General features: G+C 48.7%; 4 protein-coding genes across 4 annotated transcripts; 2 read left to right on the forward strand and 2 right to left on the reverse strand.

Annotated features, from left to right (window-relative positions):
* Positions 1-3,331: 3,331 nt before the first annotated feature.
* On the reverse strand, positions 3,332-5,105 carry J7337_000272 (uncharacterized protein; the record flags this gene model as incomplete). The annotated part of the gene is made up of 2 exons (XM_044818032.1): positions 3,332-4,964; positions 5,017-5,105. 2 exons carry the CDS (start codon positions 5,103-5,105, stop codon positions 3,332-3,334), a joined length of 1,722 nt encoding a protein of 573 aa, XP_044685734.1.
* A 569-nt stretch (positions 5,106-5,674) lies between these two features.
* Positions 5,675-7,709, reverse strand: J7337_000273 (uncharacterized protein; the record flags this gene model as incomplete). Its single annotated transcript, XM_044818033.1, has 5 exons — positions 5,675-5,835; positions 5,889-6,668; positions 6,721-6,967; positions 7,014-7,493; positions 7,545-7,709. The coding sequence occupies 5 exons, from the start codon at positions 7,707-7,709 to the stop codon at positions 5,675-5,677; spliced, it is 1,833 nt and encodes a 610-aa protein (XP_044685735.1).
* Positions 7,710-9,808: 2,099 nt separating this feature from the next.
* J7337_000274 (uncharacterized protein) lies at positions 9,809-10,794 on the forward strand (the record flags this gene model as incomplete). The annotated part of the gene is made up of 2 exons (XM_044818034.1): positions 9,809-10,440; positions 10,491-10,794. The coding sequence occupies 2 exons, from the start codon at positions 9,809-9,811 to the stop codon at positions 10,792-10,794; spliced, it is 936 nt and encodes a 311-aa protein (XP_044685736.1).
* Positions 10,795-10,852: 58 nt separating this feature from the next.
* J7337_000275 (uncharacterized protein) lies at positions 10,853-13,392 on the forward strand (the record flags this gene model as incomplete). Its single annotated transcript, XM_044818035.1, has 2 exons — positions 10,853-11,122; positions 11,149-13,392. The coding sequence occupies 2 exons, from the start codon at positions 10,853-10,855 to the stop codon at positions 13,390-13,392; spliced, it is 2,514 nt and encodes an 837-aa protein (XP_044685737.1).
* Positions 13,393-13,643: the final 251 nt, after the last annotated feature.

A 13,643-nucleotide genomic window follows, 5' to 3' on the forward strand; every position in this document is an offset into this window, starting at 1 on the left:
TATATATAACAACCATAAGTCCATCAAAGTCACGGAGCGGGTTTCTCTATAACGCGCCTTTCTTCCACATTTCAAACACAGTTGCCGGGACATGTCCAGCTTCCAGGGGCAAGGGCGAATGAAATCCTCAAAACATCTAGTCACATATACATTGCATTTCTACCAGTACCATATCTTCAAAATCCAACCTAGGTAACAAGGTATAGGTATAGGACCCAGAGAGCACGGTGCGGGAGATTCACTACCTATACAATATCGACAAGCTCTCGAGGGTAAAAATGTCGCGATTAGGGAGGATACTGGCAAAGCCAATTTCACTCCTTTTAGAGAGGTGCGTAAAGCTACAGTCTAAGTCATTCCTACAGGACCGTTTAAAATCGCGAAGGAAGTTTACGAGGCGGCGATGGGTATCAAGAACAAGGCCTACAAGGGCCTGGACTTTACGGTGTATCCCATCACTGAGAAGAATATCGTAAAAAAATTGAAAATGACGTTTGGAACACTCGAACTAACCATAAATAGTTCGCTTGGGAAAAGCTCGCCGGTAACGGGTTTAAGCTACATGTAACATTTATTCGCAACTATAAGACGTTGAAATCACGTCCTTGCTCAAGATACAATCCCTCTTAGTCGGCCTAGGCACCGAAATGGAGGCCAAGACCCAGAAGCCGCAAAGGCAGAAGATATTATTATTTCCATCTATGAAAGATCTTATTATACCACTCATCACTCTTTCCAATCCTGTCAAAGAGTTGTCCATTTGAGTCTCTCATAAACCGACATACCATCCACTTCTCATATGAAAACCTCGCGAAGAAGCAATGTTCTTTTTCATACGCGGCGGAATCACATATTTACAATACACACTTCCCCTAGCATCAACTCGCAGTCAATATTTTCAGCCGTCAAGGGCACATGGCCTGAGGGTCAGGAAATAGCAGACCGCCAGCGCACTAAACGGCCAAATAACATCCAGCACAATTTCTTACATCTTCCAAACACTTGTGTATGGCCACAGACTAGCCATTTTCACATCTTTTCTCTGTAGCTCACAATTCACGGCAGAACGAAAAAAAGCTCGGATGAGGAGCGGGTGGAAAGAGTTTGTGTGACAAGAGTTTCAGGAGCCCCTTGCATGTATCTTTGGGACTCAGATTTAAGGTCAATTGATGGAAGGAGAGGATCGCAGGTAAACAAGACAAGTTCATTGACTACCTTATTTATTATGGGACTGCCCAGGCGATACTTAGAAGAAGGATAACAACTACGAGTTAGAAGAATTTATATACATAAAACTGAGAGTACTTTAATGGCTAATGAAGTGCTTCAGCACTGTCAATACATTCATCAACCCCTTCACAATGTCATTGTCTTCGTGATTCTTAGGATTGATGCTGTAGAGTCTGGGGAGCATCAGTCGGTCTTACTTCTGTTACCCTGAAGCCTTTGCACTTACTTCTTCTTCACTTTTCGATACGCATATCTGCTTTGTTCTTGCACCTCCTAAGGTTTTAGACAATATAACAGTTTCTATTGAGTTCTAAAGCCTCAGTGTTACAATATTTATTTCCATTTGCTATCCCATTGTTTACAACTGACGATTCTCGATATCCCTTCATCGTGGCCTATCGACGTTTCTAGGATTTTTCAGTACTAGGTTCTCTCTGCTGGAATAAGCTCACAGCCACAAGCCTCAACTGCAAATAACACTTCTAGCCCACAACTTAGACATCGATACCACGATGACTGACCAATGGAGATTTTTCAGTACAATATACGTTCCTCCACGATCTAGTCGAGCCAGGAAGCCGCCTGTTAAGTTGGGTTTCCCGGTACGTTATTCTGTTCATCAACGCATTTGTATATCTGATTTCTCGAATAGGTTGCAGTTGCAAAGAAGCTCAAGCGAAGTCAACAAAACCGGCCAGGCACGCCCACCAAAACATTAGACTGCATGGAGGTATCCTCCAGTCCGACACCTGCTCCTGCAGCACGCAATAATCATGATGTACCCAATGGGGCAGTATTCTCTGCCAAGGCATACAAGCATGCACCCCCTGGAGCAGTAGCCTCCAAGATGACGCCCCAAGTCTTGAGGACGCTGCCGGAACCATGCAGTTCTGAAGTATTCGGATTCTGGCTCCTAGATCATGTTGAGTATATCTACACGGAGTATAGAAGTTATTGTTTGACGGACGATGAAAAAGGTTTTCCAAGGAAAACAAAGCTCGGCATGCTCGAAGTCTCTGTACCAGACAACGGACAAGCCATTCCGTTCGAAATCATGTCCGCCAAGCACCCCAGTTTCCAGAAACAACAGCTCCTACAAGGATTGCAGTTCATTTTCTATTCACCTGAGTCAATGGTTCGATTTACGAATATCTTAATCTCAACCCTTTTCTTAAAACACCTTTTGCCCGTCGTGTCATGGGTTCACATAAAGCTGGTCATTTTCGACCCCACGTGTCTTCCTCAAGCACCGGAGCTGATGGCTTGGAAAAAGATTGGCGTTGGCCAAGACCCCCCTACTTCTTGGACTTTGGCCTATAAGCATTATGAGGATTGAATGAAAGCTGTGAGGTGGTTTTGCAAGCTCCCGCTGGTAGCCCTTGTCACTCTGCACTTTCGCTACCCTTATCGAGATTTCGACAATCTTGAATCTCTGTCGAGACCACTCCGAATAACCGATAATCTGGTATTGTTGACTATCGACTTTGCAGGGGAAAACTAGGAGCAGGTTCCTGAGCCGGAATTCCATAGGGCCATGGCCATACGTGCCATCACCCGTCGCAGCATGAACGCCAGAAATGAGAGGATGAAACAGGAATTCAAGATCAAATCTCATTTCCAATCACATGGGTCGTGTTATTCGACATTGCAGTTGGACGAGAATAAGAGTGAGTGGGAGGATGCCCTGAGAGGTCATCCACACGCGTCCGAATGCAGGGCACTACAGGCAAACATACAAGAGATGCTTGAACGCATAGCGGTATGAGATTGGGTTGGACGACGGCATCGCATCGCCATTCAAAATTCTGTCTCTCCATTGATATGGACAGGAGGTTCACCGTGCAATAGCTTCTTCAACAAATATTTTGATTCGTTGATACAAGTTCACCACTGGCATACTACCTTGATGGCTCGGAAGGAATACGCAGTAAATAGATGCCAGAAACGCTTGAAACGTCAACACACAGAAGCCCAAAAAGCTTGAATCATATCGAATGGATTTGTGAACTGGATGAGATGGCCGCCAACCTAGACATGCTCTAGTTGGACGACTATTTATACAAACGCTATCAAGACATCCCTGGTTCAATGCCTCTTTAACTCAGGTATCTAGCTTTCTCCTCTTGAACCTTCCCCTCGCCTCAATTTTACCTTCAACAGGCACCGCCCTCCATGCTGTGAACAAGAATCCATCTGCACCTCCACGGCCCATCATGAAAGGATGTGTCCTCCCGGGAAGAACCTGCCATCGTCGCGCCCTGCTAGTCTGGATAGTCACACCAAGCAGAAGCGTAGGGTTAATAGGGAACTCTTCACTGCCCTCCCAGCGCTCAAGCTCTTCAGCTGTTTTGCTTTCGACCTCTGGCGGAGGCGATGATACCCACGCGGCTCGACGCGCCACACTAAAGCAATCCGCCAGTTGCGTCAGGGGCTCGATGGTGGGGGAGTAAATGGCGATGGGGGCGCCTCCCGCTAGCAAAGGTACTGTGCTGCGGACAATGGAGATGGGATCCATGGTGCTTGCGACTGCGAGACCGGAGAATCCTCCGGCGCGTGTTGTGTCGACCACATGACGAATACGCGCCCACCTTCTTCTCTTGCGGTGGTAGTTCCCTCTGCGATTCGTCTTCCATGTTGCAATCTCCTCTGGTGTCGCCTCGGGTGGCTTATTGTTGTATGCGTCGTCTTCATCGGGTGACAGGAGCTGCAGCCATGAAATATCCATGAGGTTGGTGTCGAGGGGGTGGTAGGGTGGGGAGGGGTTGGCGTTTGCGGCGTCGTAGTTGAAGTATCGTAGAAGGGCGAGGTTGGGCTGGGTCTGGCCGTGGATCAGGGTGAGGGTGTTTCTGTTGACGTAGGGGACGTTGAAGTCGCTTCGCTTAGATCGCTTCTTCTCCTGCTTTTGTTCGGGGTCTGTTGCTTCTGTTGTCTGGGGCTGGTCTTGGTCCATCTCGTCTGTAGGAGCATTGTTGGTCTCTGTGACTTCTGGTGCCGCGGGATCTTCCGTGTTCTCCTCCTCAAGCTTGGGATGAAGAATGTCCATCCTCTCAGCCAAAGATGCCACCAGCAAGCCACCCGTATCATCCACCACCAACCACCTCCCACCCTGTGAAGCACCAGCATCCTCAGTAGCGACACCACCGTAGTGGACATCTGCCCAGCAGCCGACCAGCGCCATCATCTCCTGCCTCATCTCCAGGATCTTTGAAGCATCGCGGTCCTCCAGCAACCACTGCGCTAGCATCGGCACGTCAAGAGGTAACACCGTAAACCGTCGAATATACTTTTTCGTCTTGAGGAGCTTGTACTTGGCCAGAGAGTACGCCGTCTTTTGGTCAATTGCCGTATGCGACAGTAGTAGCTTGGCGATCAGCTCCTTGCCCGCCGATGCGCCCTTGCGCTTGAGCTCCTCGATCTCTTCCGGCTTGAGAGTCTGTCGGGCCGAGTCGTCGATGATCTCGCGATTCGATCGAATAAGAACCTTTCCGCTCTCGTCGACGAGAGTAAGCTCCTCGCCATCTGCAGCTGCAACGACATCGTCTCCCTCAGCTGGTTCTGTCGCTTCGGCGCTGGTGTCGGCCAAGTCGTCGGCATTGAGCTCCTTAGCGGGCACGACGCGCAGGCGCGCGAATGTCTCTCCCTCGCGCTTGTCTTGGACCTCATATGTGAAGTGGTACGGACGGTTGATGATGAGATTTGTTGGGAATGAGCCATACTTGCCCAGCGAGATTGTCCTGTCGCAAAAGTTTAGTAGTGCAGGGAGTGGGAGAATGACGATTGGCTTACGTATTTGGTACGACCTGTAGTACGCGATATGTCTCGTTGGGGAGCCGTAGGGCTACCCACGAATTGGGCTGTACTGTCTCCTTGTCCATTGTGTTTGTTGGAGCAAGTAACTATGATTTGCGATTCCTGGGAAGAAGAAAAAACTAAGGTAAGCCAGCCTCACCGAGGTGAGCCCCGCCGCGGCCCCCACACTCCGATCTTCACCGAGATCGCGGTAGCAGGGGCCCTCGTCTAAGTAATGAAAAGATGTAAGAAATATACCTAGGTGAGCTTTCAGATCAATTGATGAGACTCATTCTCATGAGAAACTTATATAATGGAAATTCGCGTTAAATAGCAATTGTTTTGAAAATTCTCACCAAATTGAAGTACCGAGTGGCATGGCACGACTATCTACTAAGTAGCTGCATCGGCTGCAATCGCCAAAAATCACAAGTCATTCTTCTGTCTATTGGTTTCTTCTACAAAAGATCTACTCCGTAGTACTAAGGACTTTCGCTAGTCCACAGGAAACCAATAACGACTTGCAAGGCTCAAACCAACCTCTTATATCCGGTCTGAGTCAACATCGCAAAAGACCCAAAGTCTAGGTATCCTTCCATGCTCAAAGCTTCTCGTGGCTTCATACTCAAAGTCAAATTTGGACGTCAATGTACACTCACGCAAGTCGGTCGTCATGGTCGTTTCGTTCGTTCGTGGCAGATCCAGAGTGTCCGCCAACAAGAGAACTGAAATAGTTGCAGATAGCGTACCAAGCATAGAGGACCATGCTCATACTTCCGAAAAGGAAGAGAGGTACAAGAGTGTAGGTCGCAAGATCTATGAAATCAGTTAGCATATCTCTCAAAATAGGGACATGGGGGAATACTTACAGATAAAACCGCCGGACTGCTTGACAATGTTGTACAACTCGTTTCGCATGATGTTCTCAGCACCCTGCTCCCACTTCCAGGGACCGACCATTCGGAACTTGGTATTGAAGTTGGAACCCATGGCCCAGGTGTAGAAGACCTTCCAACCCTTCTTCATGACCGCACGAGCCTTGGGTGCAGAACCAATGTCGAGAGCGAGCTGGTAGGCATAGCTCTCATGGTCAACAGCTCGCTTGGTTTCATAGAAACTGTAGTTGCCTCGAGGATGAAGACGATAGTCGAGGTCGTAAGACTCGAGGGCGTTGGAGTCGCGGATAGTAGGTACCTCCTGAGGGTAGTGATGCTGGATCAGGTGAAGAACCCAGAGCTGAGCCTGGAGCTCGGCAAGGGGTGGGATAGCTCCGATGGAAGGGTGGACAAAGCCAATGTAGCCAAGAGTCACATCCCCTTCTTTGTAGATCTCTCGAATGTTGGTCTGAGAGACAGTTGGGTAGTCGTTGTCCAGGAAAGGGAAATCTCGAGTGTAGCCAGTTGCGAAGACCAAAACATCAGGCTTCAGCTGCTCCTCTGGGAGGACCGAATCACTCGAAAGCTTGTTGTCGAACTGCATGTTGCCATCTCGGTCAATGCTGGTAGGCCAAGTCATCACATCGATCTTCTTGCCCTTGGTGTCTTCAATCTTGACATTCATGAAGAAAGATCGGATACGGTTGCCCCATGACTGTGATCGCTTACCGACACTCATGTAGGGTAGAGCCTTGTCGGACTTGCAGAGCAGAACTAAGAATATGTTAGCTATCATGTCTTGATAATAGAAAAGGGGGATACTTACTTGAATCCACGTACTTGCGGTCAGGGCTCATCTGGCCAACCCACTGATCAGGACCCTCCTCGTCCTCGGTACCTGAGATGAACTTGTGCATATTCTTAATCCAGCTATCGTAGTAAGTCCATAGAAGTTGGCTCTTCTGGAGCTTTGGATGCGCGTAGGCCGTGTCGAACAGGCTGGCGACAGAGGTGTCGACAGGCTTGTTGGCAGTAGGTGTGGAACGTCCCAAAGCCTGAGGGATAGGGATGATCTATGAACTGTTAGCTGATTCTTATAATACCAGAGTGATAACATACCTTTGGTGCACAAAAGAAGCCATCGTGATGGCAGAGGGTCACAGTCTTTGCCCCAGAAGTGACAGCGAGGTAGGCAAGATCCATACCGGTCTCACTAGCACCCATGATGTACACATTAGTGTTCTCACCAAACTGGTCTCGAGACTTGAGACGAGATGAGTGAAGGACCTTGGGAACTCGTTCGATACCCTCGATGTTGGGCATGACTGGGTTGACGTTGATTCCACTGCAGACAGCAACGGCATCACACTCCCAATCAAAGGCGCCTTGCTTGTTGCGCAGAGAGATGACATGGCCAACATCGTTAGGACCACGACGAACTTTTTCAACCTTGGTATTATGTTCGATCATCGGCCAAAGGGTGAAGTTGGTAGCGTAGTCTTTGAGGTATTGAACATAAACCCCAGGGGTCACGAAGTCAGGGGCATTGTCTGGGAGACGAAAGTCGGAGAAAGCAGTGAGATACTTCGAAGAGACAAGCTATGATACAGTTAGTATATGCTTTCTTAGATGAAATGGGTTACAGCTTACCTCAGCGTCTTCGTAGACGCGATAGGAGAATGTGCCGCCGATCTGGGATTCAGCTTCAAAGAGTCGAACCTGGATAGGGGGGATGGGGAAGTACTCATGGGCATGAGAGAGGAATCGAAGGGTAGCTAGTCCAGCTGGACCGCCGCCGATGACAGCTACCTTCATAGTGCGTTGTTTTGATAGGTAGTGATGATACAAAAGAGTTGTCAGAAGGTTATGGTTGATAGAAGTAGGATGGTGATGATCAACAATGAGATACTGTGACTGTTGATGTAGGATGAAGAGATAGATGAAAGCGAGCTTCAGAGAAGAGGATGGTATTAAGGCTAGGTATGGAAGATTAAATATACTATAAACAATGTCCCTGGTGAACCAGGCCGGACGCTGCCACTGCCAGTGTCAAATGGAGAGTACGAAGTACATAGCGACATGTTCACTCTGGAGTGGAACTGAACCGTATACAGTGGCACATTTCAATAATCTTCAATATTGAAGGGTATCTTATTAAAATTATAGATATTCTAAATGTTATAGACATATGGAAGAGGCTGTAGCGAAAAGTGAGGGCATCGCGAGTTTCGTGTTGTGGTAGATTCTATGGCTTGAAAAGCCCCGCGGCTACACAGTTTGAGATAGACATTTCATGGCACACAACTTTTGAACAGTCCGTTTGAATGTTCGCTCTGAGAACCTTGCGTTCAAACGTTTTTATTTTTCATATATCTAATGCCTGAACATCCCGTGGCAGCGCACTCAATTGAAATCATGGGTGTTCATCCCCGGATAACGTTACACAACACACAGGAACTATTACGAACACTTGCACGCGCAGTGATCGCACTTTTTTTCCCGTATATCCCACCTAACTATTGAATATTTTGTTGATCTGAAGCCTAGAACATAGCTTTCTAACATTACTGATTCCCCCTTAGACGAGGCCTCCTACAAAGGGAGCCCATGGCCATAGCTAGAATTCCCATAGTACTTGTTCTGTGTAGCTATTGTCTCATTGTTTACTTTGAGTTCGCAAGGATTAACAAAGACCCCGTGGGGGAAACAATGGATCGTCGATTTGCCGTCAAACTCAATGACCAAAAGCCTAGTGCGAATTGCACGACGCTTAAATTTCGTATTCCATCGTCTGATCCCTCGTTTTATGTAATGTATGCTGTCGTTTCTGCATCAACTAACTGTTAGGTTATCTCCGTTCCTGCATGTTGCCCTTCTTTCGACCTATCGAACTTTCCCAACAAGGTACTTCTCAATTTGAACCTCAGGAATCAACGCCAAAAGTCCTTTCGATACTATCGACAACTTCTCTCTTCAGCATCGTCGAACAACTATTGGACTTCTTTTTTGCAAGATGCTATGCATCCTGCAGCCGGCTTTGGAGCCGGGCCGACCTCGTCTTTTGACTACGACCTATCATTATCGATCACGCAAATGTGCTCTGGATCACTTTACGTTACATTCACATGCAAAGATCGATCAACTTGCGAAATCTGAAAACCATTGAACTCATACGCGCATACACGAAGAGATGGAGACTGGGAATGGGGTGAGAACCTAGGGAATCGATTTACTGTTCCTGAGCAATGCGGAGGACTTACAGTATGGAACTCGATGGTTGGTACTAGATACCCACCTACATCTTTGTATGTGCCACACAATCCCCACTGTCCCCGGGTTCAAAGCTCTAGGTGAATCTGCTGGGATATCGTCCCAATATTAAGTCGAAGCGGAATTCTCAGTCACGGAACTGTTCCAGTATCTCAATTCCTATCATGGTATTCATTCGCGGCAATGGACCGTGGAGTCAAGCTGGGCAGTGGACCTTGGTTGAACTTGTGAAAGCAATCAGGGCCAGTTCATGGTCTTGCTTCATTACATCAGCTTCGATAAACATCAAGAACGGCTTGTTGTTGAAGCCCCCCTCTCCCAACCTCACTCTCATTAGCGACGTTGCTAAAGCATCATCGATCCACAAAGCGCCTTTCGACACAACATCTCCTCATTCTGAAGCTTAACATGCATCTCACCGAAGCCTCGAAACTCTGGATGCATCCTTGATGGCGTCGTCATCATGCTTCCAACCTCCTCCTTACACATGTGAGATTCAGCAGTGAGATGAGTCCAGGTGTTCAGCAAGTGAGATGAGGCTAAGTACAAAAGAGATGGAGGGTCTCTAATGATCAGTCTCATCAAACCGATCAAGTTCTCACCTCATTCGTTACCCTCTCATTTCTGCACTCTGTGAGTAAGAGATGAGAAAGTCCCTCTTTTACGCCCTCAACGGGGCCCTCGGGGTTGTAGCCCACGAGTCGCTTGCCCATTTCAAGATCGAATCCGGCACAGAAGAGCATCGCTCTCTTGAAGGATGCTCCAAGGATGGCAAGCACAAGTGGGTTCCAGACCCTGCGACATTTGTCTTCCCTGAGAACGACTACAAGCCCGGCAACTCGTGGGATCTCTGTGTCGGCACATCTCATTGCGCCCCCCACGAGGCCTTGACTCAGGTTTCCTTCGATTTCAAGGACAACGGCATTGTCTTCAACTTCAAGCACATCGACCACTACAAGTACGAAGATGTAGCCGTCTACATCGAGCGTGGTCAGCCTCCCACAGAGGACTCTTTCAAGTACAACAAGAAGAGCGACCACTGCAAGGCCAAGAACGACTACAAGGAGGCCAAGTGCTTGGTTCCCTTCTTCTCCCTCTCGGATGGCGGCTCTTACGGCGACCTCTGTCCCCTCGAGGATAATGGAGGCTGGAGACTTTACATCAAGGTCAAGGCCACCATTTCCCACGGGCACAAGAAGTACGAGCTCTACAGCCGCTCTCCCGATATCAACGAGAAGTTCTTCGTTGTCAGCTACACCTGCGCTGAGTGCAAGGAGTAAGTCGACCCATCAATCAGCATGTCTCACTTCATCTAACATCTTTCAGGTACAAGCACAAGAAGATCGAGTTGATCGAGGAGAAGGAAGAAGAGGAAGCGGCCGAAGCCGAAGAATCTGAAGAAGAAAAGAAGTATAAGAAGAAGAAGGAAGAGGCTGAGGCTGAGGCCGAGGAAGAGAAGAAGAAGTACAAGAAGAAGAAGGAACAAGAGGAAGCCGAGGCCGAGGCTGAGGAAGAGGAGAAGAAGAAGAAGAAATACAAGAATGAGGAGGAAGAGGAAGAAGCTGCCGAAGCGGAAGAGGAAGAAGAGAAGTACTGCCCCCGCTTCACCCTATCATTTCACCAGTACTAATGCAACTACAGGCATAAGGAGCACCACCATGAGCATTACCACAAGCATCACCATAACCATGGTCACAACCATGCTCATCGTCATGGACACAGACATGGCCACCTCCACGGTCATCTTCACAAGGAGTATCATCATCATGATCACCGCCATAAGAACCATCATCATGACCCTCATCACAAGGACTCTCATCATAAGCATCATGCCCGTTCATATGATCATCACGATCACCACAAGCACCACGATCCTGGACATTACCATCATGGCCACCACGATGGTCACAAGCATGACGATCCCGGACATCACCACGGTCATCACGGCCATCATGACGGTCATGATGGTCATGATCACTACAAGCTCCATCACTACTATGATCCCAACAGCCACCGTGACTTCAATGCTTTCTTGGACGAGTACTTCAAGCACTTCGGTTATCACTACCACCACGCTGATCCCGGTCATCACGGTCATCATCACGGTCACCACGATGGTCACCACCACCATGATCCCTACAAGCACCTCTATGGCGAGCATCACGATGGAAAGCACCATCACAATGAGCACCATCACGGCAAGCATCATCACAATGAGCATCACAACCATCATCACGTTGAGCACCACAACCATCATCATGGTCATCACGAGGGTCACAAGCACCACCACCACGGCGAGCACCATGATGGATATAACCACTACCATGCTCGCGGTTTGCTCGAGGAAGATGATGAAAAGCACCATGACCACGGACATAAGCACCATCACGGACATCACCATGGCCACAACCACAGCCACGCTCATGACCATGTTCACAAGCACCGCCATAAGCACTTTGACGACCATGTCCACTATAAGGAGCATCACGTTTACTACGACTACAAGGATGATAAGCACCATGACGGTAACCACCATGGCTATGATCACCACGACCCTCACAAGCATCATCATGGCGGCCACCATTATGGTCATCACCACCATGATCCTCATAAGCATCACTACAGCCATGAGTACGATTACGGCCACTACAAGCGATCTGAGCACAAGGAACCCATTACTGTCTACTACAAGGAGAAGTCCGATCACTCTCGCACTCACATTGATGCTTCCAAGGAGGAAAAGGCATCCAAGAGTGAGCTCGAGGCCGAGAAGCACAAGCAGCTTTTGGAAGAGGCCAACAAGAAGGACGAGTACAAGTACAAGCACAAGGGCGAGCCTGAGCACAAGTATCACTCCGAAGAGGATAAGTACAAGCATGAGAAGGAGCACGGGCACAAGTACAAGTACGGGCCTAAGTACGAGCATGAGCACGAGCATGAGCATGATAAGAGGTCTGCTCCCGAGCATGATGGTTATAAGTCCGAAGAGGAGGTCAAGGAGGTTCTGAAGGGACACTTCCAAGAGGTTCTCAACAAGTTCTACCATGCTTACTTCGCAAAGAAGTCGCACAAGCACTACAAGCCTGAGAAGCATGAGGAGAAGCACGACTCTGGCCACTACAAGCATGAGGAGCCTGAGGAGAAGCACGACTCCGGCCACTACGAGCATAAGGAGCATGAGCCTAAGGAAGATCACAAGGAGCACCACTACAAGCACTCAAAGGAGCATGAGCATAAGCACGAGCCCAAGAAGTATCATCACGATGAGCATGAGGAGCATGAGGAGCATGAGGATGAGCCTGAGGAGCATGGGGATGAGCATGAAGAGAAGCCTCACTATGACCATCATAAGCATAAGGACCGTGAGCACGAGCCCGTCACCGAGTTCGAAAAGTCCTCCCACCACTCCGCCAAGAAGGCGAGCTTGGAGAGTGAGAAGGAAAAGGCCAAGCACGAGGCTTTGGAGAAGCTTTGGGATGCCCGCATCACTCATGAGCGCAAGTTCAAAGAGAAGCTTTTCTTCATTGAAGCCGGCCACTGGCCTAAGAAGGGCGCCCACAAGCGCTCTCTGGATTCCAACGAGGCCGCTGAGGTAGAAGCCAACACTGCCAAGGTCGAGAAGTACATTGAGAACGCCGAGGACAAGATCTTGGAAGAAATCGAGGAGGCCATCCTAATCGCTATCAAGAAGGCTGGTGACAACCCTAGCTCTGGAACTATCCTTAAGTACGTCAGAAAGGTTGAGGACGTCATCAAGAGCATCATCGCAGAGAACGTCAAGAAGACCATCGCCCACATCGTCAAGATTGAAGGTGTCGAGGAGCCTGAAGAGGAAACCATTATTGAGTACCTTGCTCCTGCTATCGCCGATATCATCAAGGCTGCCGACAAGATCTTCGCCAAGACCCTCGAGGCTCTGGGCGATGACCCTTCAGATGAGGAGATCGCACACGCCATCAAGAAGGTTCTGAAGCTGCTCGATGAGATCATCGACAAGGAAATCCGCAAGGCCCTCATTCTCATCTTCGGATTGGAGGAGACCTCCGAGACCACCGAATACACCAAGCATGGTAAGCACGATAAGCGCTCCGATCCCTATGACGACACCACGGTCGAGAAGGCTGTTGAGAAGACTGTTGAGAAGTGGGCCGCTAAGTACGTCGAGGCAGATGAGAAGAAGCACAAGCCCCTCAAGCGCTCCGTGCGATTCGCCCGACTCTACAACTGATGCGCTCCCAAACAAGGGCAAGGCCATCAAGGCGGAAGATTGGATACAGCAATCTGAGGCCAGTGTCACTGGACACAAGGGAACCACTTGACCTGGGTACATAATAAGGATGCAGTGCTTGGTGCTGTGTCTAGTTGACAGGTTAAGGAGGGATTGGGTACATTGTTTAATCGTTTAAGATAGCCTTTCCTTTAATAAAAGTAACCTGTCTCTTTCTCTATATGAGCTGCACAGTCAAGATGTGATTATAC

Source organism: Fusarium musae, chromosome 1, assembly GCF_019915245.1.
Source record: "Fusarium musae strain F31 chromosome 1, whole genome shotgun sequence".
NCBI lineage: Eukaryota > Fungi > Ascomycota > Sordariomycetes > Hypocreales > Nectriaceae > Fusarium > Fusarium musae.